A 19,331-nucleotide genomic window follows, 5' to 3' on the forward strand; every position below is an offset into this window, starting at 1 on the left:
GAGGAATGGGCCAAAATTCACCCAACTTATTGTGGGAAGCTTGTGGAAGGCTACCCAAAACGTTTGGCCCAATTTAAATGCAATGCTACCAAATACTAATTGAGTGTATGTAAACTTCTGACCCTCTGGGAATGTGATCAAATAAATTAAATATGAAATAAATCATTCTCCCTACTATTATTCTGACATTTCACATTCTTAAAACAAAGTGGTGATCCTAACTGACCTAAGACAGGGCATTTTTACTAGGATTAAATGTCAGGAATTGTGAAAAGGTTTAAATGTATTTGGCTAAGGTGTACGTAAACTTCCGACTTCAACTGTAAATGTACGAATAAAGTTCTGATTCTGAAGTAAGCATAGCTTGTATCGCCCCCACCCTTTAAACATCCCTGTTCCGTGGCGGCACACTCACTTTCTCCATCTCGGGGGGTTAGTAAGGGGCTACAGTTAATGACATTGGGCTCCTCAGGAACCACACTTGACATCCTGGCCTTGTCAGGTTTCCAGTAGCCTGCGTTATAAGGAGGAGTATAGGAGTTTAAGGTACACAATGTAACTTTCCACTTGCTGTTTTGCCTTTTTTCACTTCACGACAAGCCAGTGCTTCACAGGGCATGCTTTCCACACCCGGCGTGTGGCGGCAGAAAGAGAGAGAGCGATGACGGCTCATGCGCTGAACGGTGAAGCATGCATAGGCTAGCAAGCACAATCCCGCGCAGATGGAGACACCGAGTTCCCGTGTCATAGTAGCGCATACTATACATGAGAGGATGTGAAGTCACACTCACAGCAGCAGACACTGGCTAAGTCCCAAATGGCACCCTATTTCCTATGTAAGTGCACTACTTTTGTCCAGGGAATATGGTGCTATTTGGGATGCATCCTATGTTTGTGTATGAGAGAGTAAAGAGTGGATGGCCAGTACTGTAGCACATAGAGGCCTCTGTGTGCTGATTGGATGATGTCATTGTTTCCAGACACTCGAGTTGTGAGAGAGCACACACAGCTCAGCTCTGACTAACCTCTCTTCTCTCACACACTAAGTAATATGCCAACACACAAAAGCATGCAAACATACACAGTGTATAACAAACCCACAAGCACATGTATACACAAACACACGCACAAGCATACACATCAACCCACTCATACCATTTCCACCCCTACACAAGCAGAAGAACTAGTTAGAAACAAATGTTTGCACAGAGAGGCTACAATAGCCATATGCACAAAGCGCTGAATGATGATGTCACACATGCTGTCCAGCCAATCGATGGACAGAAGTGGCCAGAAGACTCACAAGCAAAGAGGTTATAGGTTCTCCACACACACATGCTGGAGAGAACACGCATGTATACACACACACACACACACACACACACACACACCAGAAGCTTGTTAGCAGTACTGCCATGTTATGGCCCACCGGGCTGTGCTCACCTCTCCTCTTGAGGGACTCAGCGATCAGGGCTGAGATGTGGATGTAACACATGGCCGCCTAAGGGACAGAGGAACAGGAGGAAAGGAGGTGAACAGTTTATTCACAGATACCATCACATCATTAACTAGGCGTCTCTGATCTACGATCAGTTTGGACTTTTAGTTCACAATGAATAAGATTAGCTGGATTACATGGACAGTGGGTGAGATGATTCTAGATCAGCACTCCTACTCTGAGATGCTCTGATATAGCCCCTGAACACTATCACATGGTGACAAACCTAGTCTTGGAAAGTACATTATAAACACTTCCAATGGAGGTAGGCTTCTTGAGACTGTGGCAGTCTGAACAAGTTTGAATTACCCGCTAAAAATGATGCTATGGTGTCAGAGGTGGGATATAATATAATAATATAATAAGTATTCACCCCCTTAGATTTCTACACATTTTATTGTGTTACAAAGTGAGTTTAAAATAGATTTAATTGTGATTTTATTAATCAATGATCTACACAACATTTCTTAAAAAGTAATAAAAAATGAAAACACAAATATTCCTTGATTAGATGTAATCACCTCTGGCAGTGATTACAGCTGTGAGTCTTCTTGGGTTTGTCTCTAAGAGCTCTGCACACCTGGACTGTGCAATATTTGGCCATTAGGTGTTGGGGGTCATGGCTACACAGAAATGTTCAAGTCTTGCCATAGATTTGAAATCAGATTTAAGTCAAAACTGTAACTTGGCCACTCAGGCACACTCACTGTCTTATTGGTAACCAACCCCAGTGTAGATTTGGCCTCGTGTTGTACGTTATTGTCCTACTGAAAGGTGAATTTGTCTCCCAATGTCTGGTGGAAAGCAGACTGAAGCAGGTTTTCCCCTAGGATTATGCCTGTGTTTAGCTTCATCCCGTTTCTTTTTATCCTGAAAAACTGGGCAGTCTTTGCCGATGTCGAGCATACCCATACCATGATGCAGCCACCACCATGCTTGAAAATAAGGAGGCAGTCACTCACTGATGTGTTGTCATAAGGCTTTGCATTTAGACCAAAAAGTTTATTCCAACTTTAGTGCCTTGTTGCAAACTGGATGCATGTTTTGCAATATTTTTTATTCCGTATATATGCATTCTTTTCACTGTCATTTAGGTCATTATTGTGGAGTAACTACAATATTGTTGATCCACCCTCTGTTTTTTCTCCCGTCACAGCCATTGAACTCTGTAACTGTTTAAAAGAATCACCATGGTGACATCCCTGAGCAGTTTCCTTCCTGTCTTGCAGGTCAGTTCTGAAGGACGACTGTGTCTTTGTTGTGTTTGGGGGGTTTAATACATCATCCATCATTAACTTGACCATGCATGAAAAGATATTCAATGTCTGGTTTGTTATTGTTATCCATCTGCCAATCACTGCCCTTCTTTATGAGGCTTTCGAAAAGCTCCCTGGTCTTTGTTAATGAATCTGCGTTTGAAATGCAATACTTGACTGAGGGAGCTTACAGATGTTGTGTGTATGTATGGAGGACAGAGGAAGGGGGTAGTCATTTTTTTTTACTCACACAGATTGAGTTCATATAACTTACTTTGTGATTTGTTAAACCAGATTTTACAACTGAACTACACTGAAGAAAAATATAAACGCAACATGTAAAGTGTTGACCCCATGTTTCATGAGTTGAAATAAAAGATGCCCAAAATGTTCCATATTGGTTTACATCCCTGTTAGTGATCATTTCTCCATTGCCAAGATAATTCATCCACTGGACAATAAAAGGCCACTCTAAAATGTGCAGTAATGTCACACAACACGATGCCTCAAGTTTAGAGGGAGTTGGCATGCTGACTGCAGTAATGTCACACAACACGATGCCTCAAGTTTAGAGGGAGTTGGCATGCTGACTGCAGTAATGTCACACAACACGATGCCTCAAGTTAGAGGTAGTTGGCATGTTGACTGCAGTAATGTCACACAACCCCCTTGGGTTGTGCCGTGGCGGAGGTCTTTGTGGGCTATACTCAGCCTTGTCTCAGGATGGTAAGTTGGTGGTTGAAGATATCCCTCTAGTGGTGTGGGGGCTGTGCTTTGGCAAAGTGGGTGGGGTTATATCCTTCCTGTTTGGCCCTCTCCGGGGGTGTCCTCGGATGGGGCCACAGTGTCTCCTGACCCATCCTGTCTCAGCCTCCAGTATTTATGCTGCAGTAGTTTATGTGTCGGGGGGCTAGGGTCAGTTTGTTATATCTGGAGTACTTCTCCTGTCCTATTCGGTGTCCTGTGTGAATCTAAGTGTGCGTTCTCTAATTCTCTCCTTCTCTCTTTCTTTCTCTCTCTCGGAGGACCATGCCCCAGGACTACCTGACATGATGACTCCTTGCTGTCTCCAGTCCACCTGGCCGTGCTGCTGCTCCAGTTTCAACTGTTCTGCCTTATTATTATTCGACCATGCTGGTCATTTATGAACATTTGAACATCTTGGCCATGTTCTGTTATAATCTCCACCCGGCACAGCCAAAAGAGGACTGGCCATCCCACATATGCGCTCTCTAATTCTCTCTTTCTTTCTCTCTCTCGGAGGACCTGAGCCCTAGGACCATGCCCCAGGAATACCTGACATGATGACTCCTTGCTGTCCCCAGTCCACCTGACTGTGCTGCTGCTCCAGTTTCAACTGTTCTGCCTTATTATTATTTGACCATGCTGGTCATTTATGAACATTTGAACATCTTGGCCATGTTCTGTTATAATCTCCACCCGGCACAGCCAGAAGAGGACTGGCCACCCCACATAGCCTGGTTCCTCTCTAGGTTTCTTCCTAGGTTTTGGCCTTTCTAGGGAGTTTTTCCTAGCCACCGTGCTTCTACACCTGCATTGCTTGCTGTTTGGGGTTTTAGGCTGGGTTTCTGTACAGCACTTTGAGATATCAGCTGATGTACGAAGGGCTATATAAATAAATTTGATTTGATTTGATGCCTCAAGTTTGCTGAGGGGAGTTGGCATGCTGACTGCAGGAATGTCCACCAGAGCTGTTGCCAGATCATTTATTGTTAATTTCTCTACCGTAAGCTGACTTCCAACGTTGCTTTGTAGAATTTGTCAGTACGTCAAACGCCTCACGACCGCAGATCACATGTAGCCACTCCAGCCCAGGACCTCCACATCTGGCTTCTTTACCTGCGGGATCGTCTGAGACCAGCCACCTGGACTGATGAAACTATGGATTTGCACAACAGAAGAATTTCTGCACAAAGGGCAACTGGCGGGGGAATGGGCTTCAGGGAAGCATGCTGCATGCTAGTAGTCCTCACCAGGGTCTTGACCTGACTGCAGTTTGGCGTTGTAAACGACTTCAGTGGGAAAATGCTCATCTTTGATGGCCACTTGCACACTGGAAGTGTGCTCTTCACGGATGAATCCCGGTTTCAATTGTACCAGGTAGATGGTACGTGTATGGCATTGTGTGGGCAAGCGATTAGCTGATGTCAACGTTGTGAACAGAGTTCCCCATGGTGGCAGTGGGATTATGGTATGGGCAGGCATAAGCTACAGACAACAAATCACAATTGTATTTTATTGATGGCAATTTGAAATGCGAAGAGATACCATGATGAGATCCTGAGGAACATTGTCGTGCCATTCATCCGCCGCCATCACCTCATGTTTCAGCATGAAAATGCACGGTCCCATGTCGCAATTCTCTGTACACAATTCCTAGAAGCTGAAAATGTCCCAGTTCTTCCCTGGCCTGCATACTCATGTCAGCCATTGAGCATGTTTGGGATGCTCTGGATCGGCGTGTTCCAGTTCCCACCAACATCCAGCAACTTCGCACAGCCATTGAAGAGAAGTGGGATAACATTTCACAGAACACAATCGACAGCCTGATCAACTCTATGCGAAGGAGATGTGTCGCGCTGCACAAGGCAAATGGTGGTCCCACCAGATACTGACTGGTTTTCCCATTCCACGCCCCCATCTTTAAAAAAAAAGTTCTGTGAATAACAGATGCGTATTCCCAGTCGTGTGAAATCCATAGATTAGGGCCTAATGAATGTATTTCAACTGACTGATTTCCTTATGAACAGTAACTCAGTAAAAACGTTGAAATTGTTGCATGCTGCGTTTATATTTTTGATCAGTGTAATTTAGTCTTGCCTAAACAAAGGGGATGAATACTTATGCCACAGCTATTTTTTTGTTATTTAAATGTGTAAACTTCTGTAGAATTTTCTTTTCACTTCGACATTATAGAGCATTTTGCGCAGATCTATGACAACAAAATATATAATTCATTTCAGTCCCACTTTGTAACGCAACAAAAGGTTTAAAAAAATCCAAGGGGGTGAATACTTATGATACCCACTGTACATACCTCTGTACCCTGTATACACAACATAGATCACACAACCCATAACATATCCCAGTAACCCAGTCCTACTGTACCTCGGAGAGGTCTCCGTTGCGAACGTGTATCTTGGCCATGCTCTCCAGCCAGGTGCGCCGGAGCTCGGGCGTGCTGGCGTAGGAGTTGGCCAGGCTGTACTGCAGGTCCACCAGCATCTCCGGGTCCTTCTCGTGCTCCTTCATCTGGGACGTGGCCATCAGCACCGTTCGGATCCGCTTGGTCAGGTCTTTCACCTCGGCAGGGAGCGGTGTGTTCTGGGAGGGCGGATGGATCATACACGATGAAGTCACACTTCATAAAAGGTTTTATTGTCCTTTTTGCCCGTAAACACAGGCAAAGGGTTTGTGGCTTCTGTGTGGCTCAGTTACAGAAACAATGTGCATGACGTCACATCAGATCAAACACGGGCAGTATGCACAATCGCAGCATATACAAACATTATTAGTCACTAGAGGGAGTTAAGAGAGGAATCACTAACTCGCTAATTCCTCAACACCATGGCTGACACCCAAATAAACACCACCCTATTGCCATAGCTGGCCCCTAGACTAACTTACCAATCAAAAAATGTTTTGCTGACAAGGGCTAATTGAGTGACTATTAGTGACTGACATTACAAGAGAAAAACTGTTGATACACTGCGTAATTTAGAAATTGCACCTTGTGTTGTCTAATTTTCTAACTCGTAAGTTGACACCCCAATTGAGTTCCCCCGCCAGTTGCCCATCCCTGATATATACTGTAGTGGATTTTAAAGGGAATAGGGTGCCATTTGGGATGCAAAACATTTCTCACTAAAGTCCCTGTTCTCACCTTGAGAGGAGCATCTCCGTTGGCAAAGTTATTGATGATGGCCAGAGACTGTTGGAAGCGTGAGCCTCCGATGCCAGCATCCGCAATCAGCTGACTCACTGCCTTGATCAGCTGGAGGGATGGAAGAGAGAGAGGAGGGAAAGGGAACGAGAGTGAAGGTGACGCTAATCACAACCGCTCGGAAACAGTGTGGCGATGTGTGTGTGGTCTCTGATCGGCTGCCAAACTGTCTGTTTCAGAGGTAAACAAAGCCATAGAAATATTGTGGCCTTTCTCTATCCAGGCCCTGTGTTCACCGAACAAAACAGTGAAAATAAAGAAAGCTCTGCCACACACAAACACACCCACACACACACATACCCACCCCCACCCCCACACCAAGACCCACACCACACACATCCCTCCATCCCCGCTGACTGACCTGTAGGTGTGAGCGGACGATGGACTTTCCCTTGGTGAACTCAAAGTTTTTCCTCATGAAGAAGTAGAGGAGTGCGGAGGCCTCAGTCTGGGTGGAGCTGGAGCGGTGGTTACAACACTTCAGGATCTCGTAGCACAGGCAGCCACACAGGTCCGCTTTACCCTGGAAGAACGCAGAGGGGAACTAGACAGAGAGACATAGAGAGGGTGTAAGAAGGGAGAAAGAGGGGAAGTAAGGAAGGGGATAGAGAGAAGAGATGGGGTTAAATAAGAAGAGAGTAGGGAAGGAGAGAAAGGACGAGAAAGAGGGACAGAGAGAGAGAGTTCAGCGTCAATAATGTAATATGAAGTCAGTTAGTGTGCATGGGTGTGAGAGAGCTATCAGCCAGTACACAGACCTTCTGTATGAAGAGGCGCAGGGCAGCGAAGACGTGTCTCAGGGTGCTGGTGGACTGATTGATCTGGAAGAAGAGGAGGTAGGTGTCGAACACCTTCTTCATCAGCAGGTTCTGACCCTCGTCCTGCAGTAACTGTTTCTGTGGGAGGGAATGAACAACAATCAACATATGTGCTTCCCAAATGGCACCCTATTCCTTATCTCGTCCACCAGCCGGCACTGCGGTACCAATTGAGTCTGGGAATAAGGGTACCCTATTCCATATATAGTGCACTATTTTTTGACCAGGGCCTATAGGGCTCTTGCCAAAATCAGTGCACTATATAGAGAAAATGGTGCCCTTTGGGACACAGACGTAATATGAATCACAAAAGAGTCAAAAGACAAAAAAAGCAGCATGTCTAGGTTGCCGGGCTGCTTTACAGAGTATAGCAATTATAGGTTATAGGTATTGAGGAACAGCTAACTTGAGGACTGAGGAGTGCACAGTAACCTACAAGAACAACAGAAGATACAAATCCCTAGCTTGGAATACAAACGGAATATCTCAGATTCAGTGAGGTGAAACAATAGTGAATAGTTAAACAGATTTCAGGTGAAAAAGTCACTGTAGTTCTTAGTAATAACCACAAGGTGGCAGTGGCGTATTAAAATAGGCTCATGAATGACAGGTCTAGGATAAGGCAAAATTCTAGAAATTTCCCCTACAATTTCCATGTTTTCCAGAAATCCTCGTTGGATTTCCTGTTTATTCCCTCGAGATTCCAGGAATCTTCCAACTGGGATTTCGGGAAAGTTGAGCAACCGTAACAGGTCTGTAGGTTGTCGGGATCGGTGTTTGACCATTCAGACAGTGGTCAGTGTTGTTGTCTGACCTTGTGGTGATGGACAAAGAGGCCCAGGACATCCAGTACGATGAGGGCCACCTCGGTGGACAGATTGGCCTCGATGTCCGTCGGGCTCAGGTGGTCACCCTCTGGGATGTTCCCATCTGAGGGAAGGACAGGAAAAAGGGCAATGGTACAGCAGCACAGCTAGCAACAACAGCCCAACCCTAACCCTAGCAATAAGCCTCACGCACCTAACAAAAGACAACACTAGAGACAGAATTATAATAGCTAAGTAATGTTACTTAGCACTGTAATAGATAAGAAATAGCACTATTGGCAGTTGGTAAAAGTAAAACAAGCTATTGGCCTAGGACAACAAAAGCTAACTTAACTAACTAAATAACAGAACACATTGATGTGAACTAAACAGTTTTGAAATGGGACCGGGGTGGCATTGCCCAGCAGTGTTGTTAGGCGGGAGTACTCGGGGGACATTACCAGTCTCCATCATCTGCAGCAGCTTGGGGTTGGTCAGGGCGTTCTTGGCCCGGATGATGGGCATTGTCTGGGAGCGGGCGTGCCGATGGCCATCCTGTCCTGACTGCATCCTGGTGACCAGACGGTCAGGGGTCAAACACACAACACACAACTTTCAACCTCACAAGGGGTGGTGTTCAGCAGAGACGAAACAGGTGAAAGCGTTTTGAAACAAAGAGAGATACTCTGTGAACGTATCCAATAGGAACGCTCATTTGACCCGTTTCATAATGTTTTGCGTTTCGTGAACACGACACCCAATATAGTCACTCCACCTTCGAAAACAGCCTGTAATTCTGCACTGCCGCCCAATCCCAAATGGACCAGTACACCCTATGCACTTGTGGAGATCTGAGAGGACGTGATTGGTATAAGCAATATGGGGAAAAGTCCAACTAACCTTGGAGGACCATTTATTGACTGCACCTGTTAAATCTTATCAGATCTCCACAAGTGCATAGGGCGTAGGATCCAGGGGTCCATTTGGGATTGGTCCTAAGTGTGTGAAAATGTCTAAGAAAACAACATCCCCTGTAACGTGACAACACACATGTTAATGCGACCACGTAGTTAAACGGGATTGCCGTTAAAACAGGGATCCTATTTTTAATGAGGGGGGGATATGCAGACAAAGGACTAGCCAATTACACCACGCCACACGTATGGTAGACACAGGGGGCATGCTGGGCAAACAGAGTGGCCACCACACTGTCACATGACACACTCACAATGTCCACCATGGATGGTCACTTGTTCAGGACCATGAAGACGACACTGATGAGCAGCAATGGTGAACTAAACTCATAACAGGACAAATGGTGTACACAAACTCGGCTGGTTTAAGTCCTATTTATAGTCTCCTGGACTAAAAACGTGTAGTTTACTGGACTAACATGGAGTTGAGGGATATAGAGGCAGAAAGGAGCTTTTCTGTTCCACTTTATTTAGAGCTTTTGTCCAGTAAGCTATACATTTTTGTCCAGTAAACCCCCCCCCCCCCCCCCCCCCCCCCCAAATGTAAGACTATTGTAGCTATTGTTACATACATACACTGCCTGTTGAAAGTCTACACCCCCTTTAACTTTTTTTCACATTTTGTTGCGTTACAAAGAGGGATTCAAATTGATTTAATTGTCCTTTTTTGACATCGATCTACACGCATTTTACAATAAAACTGTAACGTTACATTTTTGGGGAAAAAGTCAAGGGGTCTGAATACTTTCAGAACTCCACTGTATTTATCACCCTTGTCACCGTGGTGACAACCTGAACTATATTATACTGGCTCTGATATCTTATTTTCACATGGTCCTCTCCAGCCCGGTTCCAGCAACTATAGTGGATGCGTAACCAGGCCAGCAGAGTACAGCTCGGCTCAGCTCAGCTCAGTAGTGTGAAAAGGGTACATGTGTGTGTGAGGATGTGTCGGACGCTGTGTGGAGCTCCGAGGTGAAGTTTCCCCTAGGTACAGATTCCCCTCCCCCGGTCCTAACCTTAACCATTAGTGGGGTAAACGCTAAACTGATCCAAGATCAGGTGGTAGGGAAAACTTCACCCTGCTCCCTGTGTGGAGGGCCCCCAGGTAGCGACTGTGTGTTTACCATTGAGGGAGCAGGCCTGTGGAGGGCTGGGTGGAATGGTTAGAGCCCTTCAGGGTGCCATTGTTCTGGGTGCCCTGGGCCAGCTTTACCACGGCCGCTAGCTTCCTGTTCACAAGCCAATGACACCAGCGTTAAGTAACAGCATCATCATCATTATCATCATTACTCTTCCTCCTCGTTGTCAATATGAACATCACTACCCAAATTTACCAAGCATCTCAGAGTAGGAGAGCTGATCTAGGATCAGTTTAGCCTTTCAGATCATAATGAATCAGATTATTATGGACAGGGGGGGTCCTGAACCTAGATCAGCACTCCTACTCTGAAACGCGTGATACATGTGGAATCAGGTGGGCTAAAGCCATCAAGCCAAGCAGAAAGAGGAAGGGGTCATTTCAGTATTGAACGCTGCCACAGCAAAGTAGCGGGGTTAGTGGCGTTAGATAGAGAAATAAATACATTTTTCCAATGTTAGGTTGAGGTTGCCGTTAGTTAGGAAGTATTTTAAGGGCTATAGAGCATTAGTTTGCTTGCTGCTAATACATTAGCTAGTGTATGTGGTGACAGAGAGGAACAGATGAATTGAGCCTAACAAGACCAGCTAATGCTATCTCAATTAGCAGATTTGTTAGTGGTCAGGTCACTGATGCTACTACGGTCAGTACACACAGAGAATGTAGAGCAGCGGATGGAGGGATGATGGGGAGGAGGGATGGTCATCATGCCACATGAATGCTACATGATCATTAGCTTACATATGACAGCGGCAAAGCCATGCAAGTAGCCACACACACACACACCCGCACGCGCGCACACACACACAACAATATCCCCAGCAGAAGTTTTAGGGTTAAACAGTAAGAAATCAGTCTTCGTTGCACCGCATTCGCCGCACATGAAAGTGTGGCCATCAATACATGTGCAGTCACATGGACCATCCATTAGCACATCAATACACACATCAACACGTGGAGCGTGGAGGAGAAAACACAGAGGGGGAGGCAAGAGCAAGGTCAACGGACACACATTCCAGTGTGATCAGTGTGTTAACATGTCATATCAGTGTTTACGAGTGTCTCATACCTTATCAATGTTACAGAAACGCTGACAAGTGTCACGAAAAACAGCCGTTTAGTGGATGGGTCCCAAATGGCACCCTATTTGCCTTTGTCTAATCCAAATCAGTGGATTGGTCACATACATAGATGTGCAGGTGTTATAGCAGGTGCCTGCGAAATGCTTACGTTTCTAGCGTCAAACAGTGCGGCTAGGATGTCTCGCAAATACAATACAAACACACACAAATAATAAAACAAATCTAAACAAGAACTCGAGAAAAAGCAGAACTGGTTCTATTAACAATCCAGGGGTAGATCTATTAGAGCCTGTGTCAGAATCTAGAATAGAGACTATTCAAATTCCCCAGCAGCCTCTCTGATTAAGGTTGCATGTAACTTATCAGCCCCAGACAACGTATGTGACCCAAATGGCACCCTGTTCCCTTTATAGTGCACTTACGGACTCTGGTCAAAAGTCTCCCAGCCCCTTCGTTTTTATTCTACTAATGCCTGACAAAGTTAAAAACGCCACATTCCCAGCCTTTTGTTGGCTCTGACAAAAATAAAAAATAAACGTCTCTGCTTTTTCTTCTTCTTCACATTGAGGAGGAAATAAGGACAAATTAAATTAGACGAGAGGAATTCGAATTCAGGCGAAGAGAAAAAGTCTGGCTGGGAAAGCCTATGACTGCTCCAGGATCCACGTACACACACAGTGTACCCCAATATCTATATCTGAGGTGTGAATTGAACAGCATCACACTGGTTTGAGCACACGAGAGCATATCCATGTGATCAGGCTCTTCACCACACACACACACACACACCGACACACACACCAGACACAGACAGACAGACAGACAGACAGACAGACAGACAGACAGACAGACAGACACACACAAACAGACAGACACAGCAAACAGACAGACAGACACATACAGACACAGCAAACAGACCCCCCCCCCCCCCCCCCAACTACCATGCTCTTGCCAACCACGACAGCGAGAAACGTCCCAGTTCGCCCACCTCGTTGTCAACATCTGTGTCTGCCATTAATCATATTTCCCCCTTCCTCTCCACCCTCTCTCTCTCTCTCTCTCTCTCTCTCTCTCTCTCTCTCTCTCTCTCTCTCTCTCTCTCTCTCTCTCTCTCCCTCCCCCTATCGACTGCAGCCAGCAGCAGGAGAACTATGGGGTTGGCAGGGGATCCACCTTCTTTCTTGTGTCCCCAGTAGATGCAGACACAAGCACGCAAACACACATGCACACAGACACAGACACACAGGCAGCAGCAGCTGTGGCTAGGGAGACAGTCAGTGAGCCCCACCCTGGATCCTTGGAGTAGTCTGGGTATGTGTGCATACGCATACAGTACACATATTCCGTTTATGTGTTTGTGTGTGACTGACTGTTGCATGCGCATATATTATGCACATTAAGTGTGTATGTGACTGTGTGTCAGTTGGGGGGAGGGTAGTTGAATGTGTGTGTGGTTGAATGTGTGTGTGTGTGTGTGTGTGTGTGTATCTGGCTGTTGAGCAAACATTACATTTCAAACAATCTGACACAAGGTTCTGTTGCATGTCTTTCATTGATAAAACCAATGAAAATACACACACACACACACACACACGCACACATACACACATGCACACACACACACACAAAACCTCTGAGTGGGAGGGGTTTTGCAGGTACATAGTATCAGCTAAAAGCCCCTGTGGAAGGCTGATACTTACCTGGCTATGTGGCGCTTCCCCAGGAATCTAAAGTGCTGAAGACACAGCCTGCATAGAGGAAGAGGAGAGAGTGTGTATTAGGGTGTGTGTGTTGAGTATAAGTTTATAAGCATGTGTGTGCATGTGGGTATGTGTTGTGCGTGCGTGCGTGCGTGCTGTCACAATGTGCGTGTGTGTCCAGTGTGAGCTGAGGAGAGGTACTACAGCACTGTGTGTCTTGGAGCTGTGTGTTATAAAAACTGAAGCTCCAGCAGAGACAGGAAAGTGAATTTACTGCAGTGAATTTACTGCAGAGCTGAGTGGAGGCTAGGGGAGAAAAGTTGGAGCCTATTTCTCTATAACTCTCGTCAGTTTAAGAGCCCCCCGCTCTCTCTCTCTCTCACTCTTTTATCAGTCTCATTCGTTCCCCTCTGCCAAGTCTCCCATTATTCCCTTCCTCCTCTGTCTCTCTCTGATATGTACACTTTCCTCCTTCCCTCCCTCCACGTAATGAGAGGACAGACTCATTAGTCCTACTAAAGTTCAACTACTAAAGTTCAAGTTCAAGTTCAACTAAGCCTATTAAAGTTCAACTTCAAGTTAGGTTTAGATTCAATCCGGACCGCAATTGGCATGCTGACTGCAGGAATGTCAACCAGAGCTGTTGCCAGAGAATTGAATGTTCATTTCTCTACCGTAAGCTGACTCCAACGTCGTTTTAGAGAATTTGGCAGGGCATCCAACCAGCCTCACAGCCACAGACCACGTGAAGCCACGCTAGCCCAGGACCTCCACATCTGGCTTCTTCACCAGCGGGATCGTATGAAGAGGGGGTGGAGTATTTATTTCTGTAAAAAAGCCCTTTTGTAGGGAAAACCCCATTCTGATTGGCTGGGCCTGGCTCCCCAGTGGGTGGGCCTGGCTGCCAAGTGGTTGGGCCTGGCTCCCCAGTGGGTGGGCCTGGCTGCCAAGTGGGTAGGTCTATGCCCTCCAAGGACCACCCATGGTTGCACCCCTGCCCAGTCATGTGAAATCCATAGATTAGGGCCTAATACATTTATTTCAACTGACTGATTTCCTTTTATTAACTGTAACTCAGCCAAATCTTCGACATTGTTGCATGTTGGGTTTATATTTTTGTTCAGTATACATCTATGCGGTATGGTCAACAACAAAAAAATGTCATAATTTCTTCTCTTCCTCTATAGGCTTCTTCACAACCAATGTTAAAAGGAATGAACCATTTCTGTTACACAATGTACAGTGTTTTAGTGAAGAATGGTGAATTGATCAATTATGTGAGTGGGAAACAGTGTAACAGCGTTCCGTTGGAGGTGGGAGACACTGTGTATGTCCAGTTCAGTGGCAGGACGGTCTTCGAAGCAACATCAATCACTACAACACCGTCAGTGGGTTCCTGTTCTTCAGCATGTGATAGGCCTTACAGTACAAGTATGCAGTGCGATACATTTGTATTGATTGACAAGACCGTTAATTTGGCAATGAATACATCACAACTGTGAATTAGATCACGACTGTTTTTTAAAACACAAATGTGATTATTTTTGTAAAAGCTAGTGTTTTTATCAGGTGTGGGGTGTTGCATTGTCAAACTACGATCACACATTTCATCTTTTGAGAACGTAAGCTTTTCTATTTCACCAAGGGAGGGTCCTTTAGTAGGTTTCTGCTAGTCATCAAGCAATAATATTGGAGACACCAGCACCAATACCCCAACCACATTAAAGTGTAAGTCAGCGGAACAATACTCATTAGTGTGCTTGAGTCAGCAAGAACACTCTTTTTAATTCTCCATATTCTCCTTTTATTCAACTTCTTCCCAGCTTTGCGTGTTCAACTACTTATTTGAAGTCTGAAATGGGCAGCCGTGTCTTTGACAATAAATGCAATGTATCCAGCCACCTGTAGTATCTGCCCATCGACACAGGGACAGTGTTAACACTGTGGCTACTCACTCCAGGATGTTGAAGAAGTCGGAGATCTCCTGGTGTATCGCTCGGTGCCAATAGGAAACCATCACCTCTGCAAATAGAAGAAAAAGGCCGTGTTCTTATCACACGTACCTGTACTTGTTGCAAAAGCAAGAAGTTGACTAACAGTGCGTGCCAGTATCGCGATACTCTAAGTATCATGGCAAGCAAAACAAACAAACGAACAGCCTTATTTTCGTCATCCAGAGACACATATGCTTACTTCCCAAGCGTTAGCACCAATAAGACATAGTTTAGACTTCTTCCCGTGTTCTTTTTGTTGCCATGGAAAATCGAGTATACTGGTATCGTAACAACCCTACTGTTGGCTACGGTCTGGTATGGAAGAGGTTAACGCCAAGGAATTGGTACCAGCTTCCCGGCTACTGCAGTGTGGGCTTAGCAAATGGTCCGATTGCTAGCAGGCCACTGTACTATTGGCTATGGTCTGGTAGTGAAGGGGTTAACCATTGAACTACATAAAGAACACATATACAGTGCACTCCAAAAGGCACTGGGACAGTGACACTTTTTTTGTTGCTGTTTTGGCTCTGGATTCCAGCAGTTTGGATTTGAAATGACGCAATGGCCGAGGTTAAAGTGCAGATGATACTTGTGCTTCCGTAACTTTCTCGCTCATCATCATTCGTGACTCATTCAGGATGATCCGTAACCATGGTAGCATCCACATCGCTGTAGAAGTGTTTAGAGACGACATGTTCTATTCTTACTTACAAAAAAAGCGACTTCAACATGACACAATACATGATGCACCATTCCTTTCTATTGTCCACGAAATTAACTGAAACACAACCAAAACAAACAGCAAATACATCCAACAAATGTGTAGAGTCACAGGCTTGATGTAGACATTGCGTGTTGTGAATATTGGACCAAATACACTACATGGTCAAAAGGTATGTGGACACCTGCTCTTCAAACATCTCATTCCAAAATCATGGGCATTAATATGGAGTTGGTCCCTCCTTTGCTGCTGTAACAGCCTCTAGTCTTCTGGGAAGGATTTCCACTAGATGTTGGAACATTGCTGCGGGGACTTGCTTCCATTTAGTCACAAGAGTATTAGTGAGGTCGGTCACTGATGTTGGGCGATTAGGCCTGGCTTGCAGTCGGAGTTCCAATTCATCCCATCCTCAATGGAGTTGAGGTCAGGGCTCTGTGCAGGCCAGTCAAGTTATTCCACACCGATCTCGACAAACCATTTCTGTATGGACCTCGCTTTATGTATGGGGGCATTGTCATGCTGAAACAGGAAAGGGCCTTCCCCCAAACTGTTGCCACAAAATTAGAAGAACAGAATCGTCTAGAATGTCATTGTATGTAGCAGCGTTAAGATTTCCCTTCGCTGGAACTAAGAGCCTGAACCGTGAAAAACAGCCTCAGACCATTATTCCTCCTCCACCAAACTTTACAGTTGGCTCTATGCATTCGGGCAGGTAGAGTTCTCCTGGCATCTGCCAAACCCAGATTTGTCCTTTGGACTGACAGATGGTGAAGCGTGATTCCTCACTCCAGAGAACGCTTTTCCACTGTTCCAGAGTCTAATGGCGGTGAGCTTTACACCACTCCAGGCGACGCTTGGCATTGCACATGGTGATCTTAGGCTTGTGTTCTGCTGTTCGGCCATGGAAACCCATTTCATGAAGCTCCGACTAACAGTTATTGTGTTGATGTTTCTTCCAGAGGCAGTTTTGAACTCAGTAGTGAGTGTTGCAACCGGGGACAGCCGATATTCAGCACTCGGCAGTCCCGTTCTGGGAGGCTTGTGTGGCCTACCACTTCGCGGTGACATTTCCACTTCACAATAACAGCACTTACAGTTGACCGGGGCAGCTCTAGCAGGGCAGAAATTTGACGAACTGACTTGTTGGAAAGGTGTCATCCTATGACGTTGCCACGATGAAAGACACTGAGCTCTTCAGTAAGGCCATTCTACTGCTAATGTTTGTCTATGGAGATTTCATGGTTGTGTGCTCGATTTTATACACACGTCAGCAACTGGTGTGGCTGAAATAGCCGAATCCACTCATTTGAAGTGGCGTCCACATACTACGTAACTTTTTACTACTTTAACCTCAGTCATTGTATCATTTTAAATCCCAAAATAAAATAAATAAATAAATTGTGTCACTGTCCCAATACTTTTGGAGCGTACTGTAGTGAATTATACAGTTGGACCTGCATGGAGGTAACACTATGTGTCTCACCCTCCGATATGGTCTTCATGATGTGGAGGAAACACATGAGCAGACTGCGAGTCTCGGCCTGGTCCAGCTTGTCAAAGCGAGATCCAAAGCCTATCAGAGACTGAGGCCGGGCAAACTGATGACAGAGAGAGAGAGAGGAAGGAAGGAAGAAGTTAGGGAGAGGGGGAGGGGAGAGAGTGGTGGGAGGTGGGAAGAGAGAGGTGAGAGGTAGAGAGGGGGGTGGCAGAGAGAGAGAGAGAGGGAAGGAAGGAAGAAGTTAGGGAGAGGGGGAGGGGAGAGAGAGGTGGGAGGTGGGAAGAGAGAGGTGAGAGGTAGAGAGGGGGGTGGCAGAGAGAGAGAGAGAGAGAGAGAGAGAGAGAGGAGGAAGACACACATTCTTCTTTATGCTGTAGCTATTTTCTTTTTGTTCTTTCTTTAATTAAGCCAGCACAGTGTCTGCACAACATTTCTGGACATGAAATACTGCTGAGTGAGTGTTGTCATCTTTCTCACCTTTTCACACCCGTCCATCTTCTCGCTGTTCCTGTCACTGGTGCTGGGGTTGGACTCTATGCTGATCAGAGAACCCCGTGAGTCGGCATGGTTACCCGTGGAAACAGCCAGGGAGGAGAAAGCTGGGGGGGGGGAGTTAGACTTATGTGCACACACAGTTGCAAACACGCCTACACACATGCAAAAGTATGCACGCACGCACACACTACCTGTGATAGAGTTGAGCACTTCTTTGGAAAAGGAGGCATCCACCGAGTTACCATGGCGAATGACGTGAGCCACCGGACCTGCCACGCCCACTCCCACACTCAGGTCATCTCTTGAACCCTGGAGAGGGGGAAAGAGTTCTCTAACACCACTAGGACAGAGGAAAACATTTCACTGTGACACCACTAGGCCAGAGGAAAACATTTCACCGTGACACCACTAGGCCAGAGGAAAACATTTCACTGTGACACCACTAGGACAGAGGAAAACATTTCACTATGACACCACTAGGCCAGAGGGAAACATTTCACCGTGACACCACTTGGTCAGATGGATACATTTCACAGTGACACCACTAGGCCAGAGGAAAACATTTCACTGTGACACCACTAGGACAGAGGAAAGCATTTCACTGTGACACCACTTGGTCAGAGGAAAACATTTCACTATGACACCACTAGGCCAGAGGAAAACATTTCACCGTGACACCACTAGGACAGAGGGAAACATTTCACCGTGACTCCAGCGGGCCAGAGGGACACATTTCACTGTAACTGCACTGGGCCAGAGGGACACAGTTCACTGTTTAAATAGATCTCAAACTCTTACTTGGTCACTGGAGGTGAAGTAGATGGGGAAGAGGTCTCGGAGGAAGAAGCGAGGCATGTTGTCCAGGATGAGGCCGTACAGAGGCAGGTAGAGGGACGCTATCCTCGCCTGCTTATCCTGGAGAATATGAAGAGAGAGATAGGAGAGAGAGAGGGGGGAGGGGCAGAGGGAGAAAAGAGAGGGGTGGCAGAGAGAAACAGAGGGATAGGGAGGAGAGAGAGAGGAGAGAGAAAAGGAGGGAATAGAGAGAGAGAGAATTTGAGACAGAGATAGAGCGAGAGACACCGATAGTGAGCGACAGACCTACAGAGAGTAAATATCAGGGGTTTTAAACTGTGCCTGATTGAGAGAGGAACAGAGATCTGTCAACAGTTGTACAGTGTTGGGTTTGGCAGACTTCTAATCTCAGATGGGTTCTGGTTGTCTGGGGTTGAGTCCAAAATGGCACCCTATTCCCAACTGTACAGTGCCCTATACACTTCCTGTACACCGAACCGCAGGATAGGGTGTGTGTGTGTCCAGATTAATGATTTCCTGCTGTTTCATATCATCCTAGCCACCACTGTAATGCACCTCTCTTTCCTAA

General features: G+C 45.9%; 1 protein-coding gene across 2 annotated transcripts in view; it reads right to left on the reverse strand.

The window, feature by feature from the left end:
* The window catches only part of LOC139386167 (dedicator of cytokinesis protein 10-like), a 122,298-nt gene that overhangs the window by 20,122 nt on the left and 82,845 nt on the right, over nt 1-19,331 (reverse strand). Inside the window, exons 33-47 of one of the 2 annotated variants that reach the window (XM_071131626.1) lie at nt 18,746-18,862; nt 18,139-18,256; nt 17,930-18,051; nt 17,438-17,552; nt 15,195-15,261; nt 13,240-13,287; nt 10,444-10,548; nt 8,804-8,913; nt 8,351-8,466; nt 7,477-7,614; nt 7,080-7,262; nt 6,659-6,769; nt 5,884-6,099; nt 1,444-1,501; nt 416-514 (exon numbers count right to left, since the gene is read on the reverse strand). In XM_071131626.1, coding sequence (XP_070987727.1) covers nt 416-514; nt 1,444-1,501; nt 5,884-6,099; nt 6,659-6,769; nt 7,080-7,262; nt 7,477-7,614; nt 8,351-8,466; nt 8,804-8,913; nt 10,444-10,548; nt 13,240-13,287; nt 15,195-15,261; nt 17,438-17,552; nt 17,930-18,051; nt 18,139-18,256; nt 18,746-18,862 — 1,723 coding nt within the window. The remainder of the gene's footprint in view (nt 1-415; nt 515-1,443; nt 1,502-5,883; nt 6,100-6,658; nt 6,770-7,079; nt 7,263-7,476; nt 7,615-8,350; nt 8,467-8,803; nt 8,914-10,443; nt 10,549-13,239; nt 13,288-15,194; nt 15,262-17,437; nt 17,553-17,929; nt 18,052-18,138; nt 18,257-18,745; nt 18,863-19,331) is intronic. The other variant, XM_071131627.1, reaches the window with a different exon arrangement.

The sequence above is a fragment of the Oncorhynchus clarkii genome, chromosome 27 (genome assembly GCF_045791955.1).
Source record: "Oncorhynchus clarkii lewisi isolate Uvic-CL-2024 chromosome 27, UVic_Ocla_1.0, whole genome shotgun sequence".
Lineage (NCBI taxonomy): Eukaryota > Metazoa > Chordata > Actinopteri > Salmoniformes > Salmonidae > Oncorhynchus > Oncorhynchus clarkii.